This window comes from Montipora capricornis, chromosome 9 (assembly GCF_036669925.1).
Source record: "Montipora capricornis isolate CH-2021 chromosome 9, ASM3666992v2, whole genome shotgun sequence".
Taxonomy (NCBI): domain Eukaryota; kingdom Metazoa; phylum Cnidaria; class Anthozoa; order Scleractinia; family Acroporidae; genus Montipora; species Montipora capricornis.
Window position 1 is genome coordinate 38,668,516 of NC_090891.1, and position 5,000 is coordinate 38,673,515.

General features: G+C 36.5%; 1 protein-coding gene across 1 annotated transcript in view; it reads left to right on the forward strand.

Annotated features, from left to right (window-relative positions):
* Positions 1-5,000, forward strand: part of LOC138015100 (mitochondrial disaggregase-like) — an 18,607-nt gene that overhangs the window by 1,463 nt on the left and 12,144 nt on the right. Inside the window, exons 3-6 of the mRNA XM_068862019.1 lie at positions 19-105; positions 1,737-1,840; positions 2,879-3,007; positions 3,969-4,066. Of these exons, the coding sequence (XP_068718120.1) occupies positions 19-105; positions 1,737-1,840; positions 2,879-3,007; positions 3,969-4,066 (418 nt within the window). The remainder of the gene's footprint in view (positions 1-18; positions 106-1,736; positions 1,841-2,878; positions 3,008-3,968; positions 4,067-5,000) is intronic.

Consider the following 5,000-nt stretch of genomic DNA (forward strand, 5'->3'; position numbering starts at 1 on the left):
TTCATTTTTAAATCACAGATTCATTAAGCAAGGACATGATGTGAACCAGAGACATCCACTAGGTTGGACTCCACTACATGTAGCTGCTATTAATGGGAGTGAAAGGTTAGTGCCCTTCCGAGATGTTCTAACCATGGTTAACATTGAGGAGGAGACCTCAGAAGTGTGATGTAACCTTTAATTCCTCGCCATGGTTAAAAAATAGCTGAGTGGCAACCTCCATTTAGTGAAAGGAAATTTGTTTTCTTTCAAACTGTTTTTACTTGTTGAATCTTTTTTTGTGGTCCTGTTGCCACAGCCATAATCATTACATAATATAAATAAAGTCACTAATTTCTCTCTAAGGGACTGGCCATTACTAATCTTATAGTGAGTGGGATGGGATAGGGGCTGGTGCCCTACGGTATGTCCCTGCGATAGAAAGTTTTGGTGTCCTTCCAGGAATGTCAAACTTTGACAGTAACTGAACATCAAAAATAGGTTTGCACTCTCCTTCGTCGAATGCAATTAGCCCAGTGAGATGTGTTACCGAGTTATTGCATTGCATGTAACGAAAACACAAGAACTGATCTGCGGTCATACACACGATCCTTTAATCAATATTTCCCCTTTCAATCTGTCATGTAGTCTTCAGTGGTCCAGTGGTCATCATAGTTACCTCTGAATGTGGAGGTTACTGAGTTCGAATCCTACTTTTGGTGCCTTCTCTGATAAGAAGTCTTGTGCATATGCGGGAAAATCGTGACCTCCACCCCCTCCGAGAGTCGGTGCCAAATCCTATAGTTTTGAAGCAAGCAACCGTGTACAATCTTCCTGTCGGTGTACATTGGATCGTAATTACACGTTGAGAAGCTAAATATTTTGAGTAAGGGCAAGCCAATACAACGTAGATTTGATTTTAGTGGTGTATTATATTTCTGCTGGCCAAACCAGCCTTTTTCAGGCACAATGAGGATTTGAGGAAGGCAGATTTGGCCAGCCGAAATATAGTACACCACTAAAATCAAATCTACGTAAGGGGTTGTATTAGCTTGCTCTTGCTCAAAGTATTTATCTTCCCAAATCTCATACCTTGTTCCTTCGAACAAAGTAATACAAACAGCACATTAATTCTGCTGAAATTGTACCTCTGATCACATTGTAGCTGAGTAACTGATGGTCTATAGATACAACTCTGCAAAGAATTATTATTCTTGAGATTGGCAAATACTTTGAAACATAATTATTTCATTTTATCACAACAATTCATTGTCTTCAAAGTAGACCATTCTCATCCTCAAGACTATAAATTATTAATACATGGGCACTGGTGTTCATAATAAGTTTAATCACTGTCGTTTATTCTTTATCAATGTCATCATCAATGTTTAATATCATCACAGATTCACTGCCTTCATCATCATCATCATCATCAGCATCACTAAAATCTGTCTCACTTGTTTCACTGATTTTGCTGCCTGGGAAGTTCTGAACATCCTCTTTTATGAAGGCATTTAAAAAGCACAAACACAATGTTATTAATAATTATGTGTAGTGGAAAAGAATTGTTGTACTGAAACTGTGCGTGTGCCAGTATCTAGCGGGGGAGAGGGGGTCAGGTAAAAGCAACCATGGTAGACCTAATTTTGCACCAGTCCTATCCCACCCCACCCCACTCAATAAATAATGACCGGTCCCTGTCTTTTTTATGAGTTTTAAATTAATTTTACAACCTTCTTTTGAAATTTTTCTTTAAGATGCATGACATTACTCATTGAGGCAGGAGCTGATGTCAATGCCAAGGAAGAATTTACCACACCTTTTAAAATGGCTCAGAAGAAACACATGAGATCGTTTGATGGTATCTTTTACATTTTTTTAGCTTCTGTGTTTCAAAAGATCTTGACAGCATGAAGGATGTATATATTTATAGACTGAGAAAGTAAACAAACCCTTATTTGGGTCTCTGGCTCACAGAATGTTTACACTTGAATTAAAGCGAAGGGAAAGACAAAATGTTGTTGTCTCTCTCAGATAATGTATGTGCCACTAATTGGCCAATTTAGGGATATATTTTACAGTATTGGCTCATACATGAAGCTTAAGATCTAAAAAATGTATATAATAAATCCTGTAACTACACTTGTTTTATCAGGCTGTACGATAACTTACAGCTCCTTACAATCAAAAACATTTGTTTCCTGCTCCGGAAGCATAATAAAAGTTAAAAAGTTCTTATAAACTCGGAGCTACAATTTAAAACTTATGAATATTTCGTCCGTTTTCCAACCGGACTTCATCAGTCAATGATATGAATGTTAAAAAGATGAATTTTAAAAAAAGGCTTTTTTAAACGTCTCTTTGTGGTTAGAATTGTGTCATAGATAGCTGCTAATTCGTAGCCATTGTCTCTGTTCAACGACTTACGAAACCGGCGTTAAACAGAGACAATGGTTACGAATTAGCAGCTATCTATGACACAATTCTAACCCCGAAGAGGCGTTAAAAACCCTTTTTTAAATTCATCTTTTTAACATTCATATCATTGACTGATGAAGTCTGGTTGAAAAAACGGACGAAATATTTCATAAGTTTTTAACTTTTAGCTCCGAGTTTGTAAAACGTTTTAACTTTTATTACAGCTCCTTAATTTTTACAGTTCAATGAAAATTGTGTTATTTTTGGTCCAAGTGCAAAATAATTATCAAAAAATCATGGGCTGTATTAAACTCTCTATTAGAGGCCTCAAATTAAATGTTGGTAATTGGTGATTGTTTTTATATCCAGGTCAACTGTTTTCATTTGGGCAGTCTTTCATTCTAGGGCCTAATATTAAATGAAAAGCTGTTCAATTATTTTTGTAACAAGTCTAATTCCTATAAAACTGATTTTTTTTCAGTGATATTCATGCGTGAAGATGACTTCAGTGATAAGCTCCATCAAAGGGCTAATTTCAATGGCTTCACTCCTCTTCATTATGCAGCTCTTGCAGACAGCCGTGAATGTGTTCGGTGCCTTATTGATGCTGGTAAACTTGAACACTAAGCACTAGTACTTAAAAAACAAAGTGCCATGTCGTGTTTGATCACAGCATTAAAGATGGATGTACCAGTAACTAGCGGAGATTAAGATGTTGATAATAGTGATAACCTGGCAGGATCAGACTGATATTACAGTCGAGCTAATTGTCACATGTCACCAGTATCCACAAGACTGAAATGAACATGCAAATTCCTCTTTGGAGTTTCCGAGATTTGAAAGGAATCTTGAAGAATTTTCCAAAAGTTGGTGTGAAAAATGCACAATAACTGAACAACAATTAATCAAATGCTTGAAATAGTTTTCACTTATCAAACTTTGTGAGAAAATAAAAGTTCATAGCTAACTATTAGTGATATATCAAAGAAATATCGACAGGAAATTCAGAATCTCGAGAGCAAAATTCAAAACTGGTTCTCAAATTTGAATATACCCAGTTTAAATTTCAAAACTACTGGTCATACATGACATGGCTTGAATTAAACTTTACTCTGGTGATCAGATGTGCTAATCATTGCAAGGCAATCTCTAATTGAAACTTGTTTATGCTCTCCATACATAATAATAATATTATTGCAGAGAGGGAAAGTTCTCTTTACGATCCTACAATATTCTGCTTTAGAGTAAGAATTACATTATACTTTGTTAATTGAGTGCCGTAAAACCAAAACCAAAGTAATTATTTTGGCCAATCAAAAAGGACAGAGATAATCCGATAAACCAATCAAAACTCGAAGAAATTACCCGTAGCTGACACAAAGCGTGGGAAAATGTGCCTGCGTAAGCCATCACTGGTTTTGGTTTCACTTTTGATTGGTTGAAAAGGTGAGAACACGAGAACTTTAACCAATCACTGAGTGAAGTAATCATAAACCAAAGCAATTCGCTAATTATACTTTCAACACTCAATTGAAAACCACTCTATGTGGCTATAACTATATCATTTTTAGGAGCTGATCCAACCCTCAAGGATAGTTCTGGGCACACGGCTGTAGAGTATGCAGGAAGTACCAAAATCAAAGAATTTTTGAATGACAAGATGAAAACAGTATGTATTCATTAATAATTAATTGCGATCTCATTAACTTGAGTGAATTTGGAACTCTATTCCTTATTCGATTAAACTACTTAAACATTCGTCCTTTGGTAAAAAGATAAAGAAATTATTATTATTTTTTTGCGGTCAGAAGATGATTATGTCGAAGTGTCCCGTCTTATTAAGCTATTTAATTCTTTAGGTTAGCCTCTTGTCATAATCTTAATTCAGTTGCTTTGTTTTATGTTAGTTTATTCTATTTACTGTATAGTAATGTCTGCACTGTTATTTAGTCCATCTATAGATAAACCTTGTACTTGTAATATGTCTTCAGTTCTCCCCGCCTCGATTAGTTTATAAGCTGTTTGGGGTGGGGGGGGGGGGGGGGAAGTAATGTAATTACTTATATTTCTAATTTTCAATAAAATTTGTTGTTGAATGAGCCACGAAAAATGTTTGATTAGCTGACTTACAGGAAGGGAAACTATAATAAGACATTGTAGGGCTAGGACTTACTAGACGATTGTACTTGTCAGTGAGGGCAGTCTAGGGCAGTTCAGGTGTCAATGGGTTAACCAATTGACTCTTCAGGCACCCAAGAACTCCCCAGTTGATGAGTAAATTGTCTGGCGTTAGACGGAGTAAAACTCACTCCTAGGAGTTAATAAGCTAAAGAACAATTATACTGGACATCAGTGTCCAAAACTAATGGGATTGGGGTGACATGTGCGACTACACCTTGGTGGAGGTCTTTTGTATCTGCCATCTCAGGCCATGATTCCAAATCATCATGATGATTATGATTACAGCAGCTACAGCAAGTTGCTGTGGTCCAGAAGATCAGCAACACCAGGAACTCAGTCCTATTTTGCCCTACTCTTTCTGTTCTCTCCCCTTCAGGCTTGTGCTTTGATTTTGAAACTTTAAGATGAAGGGAGAAAGGGGC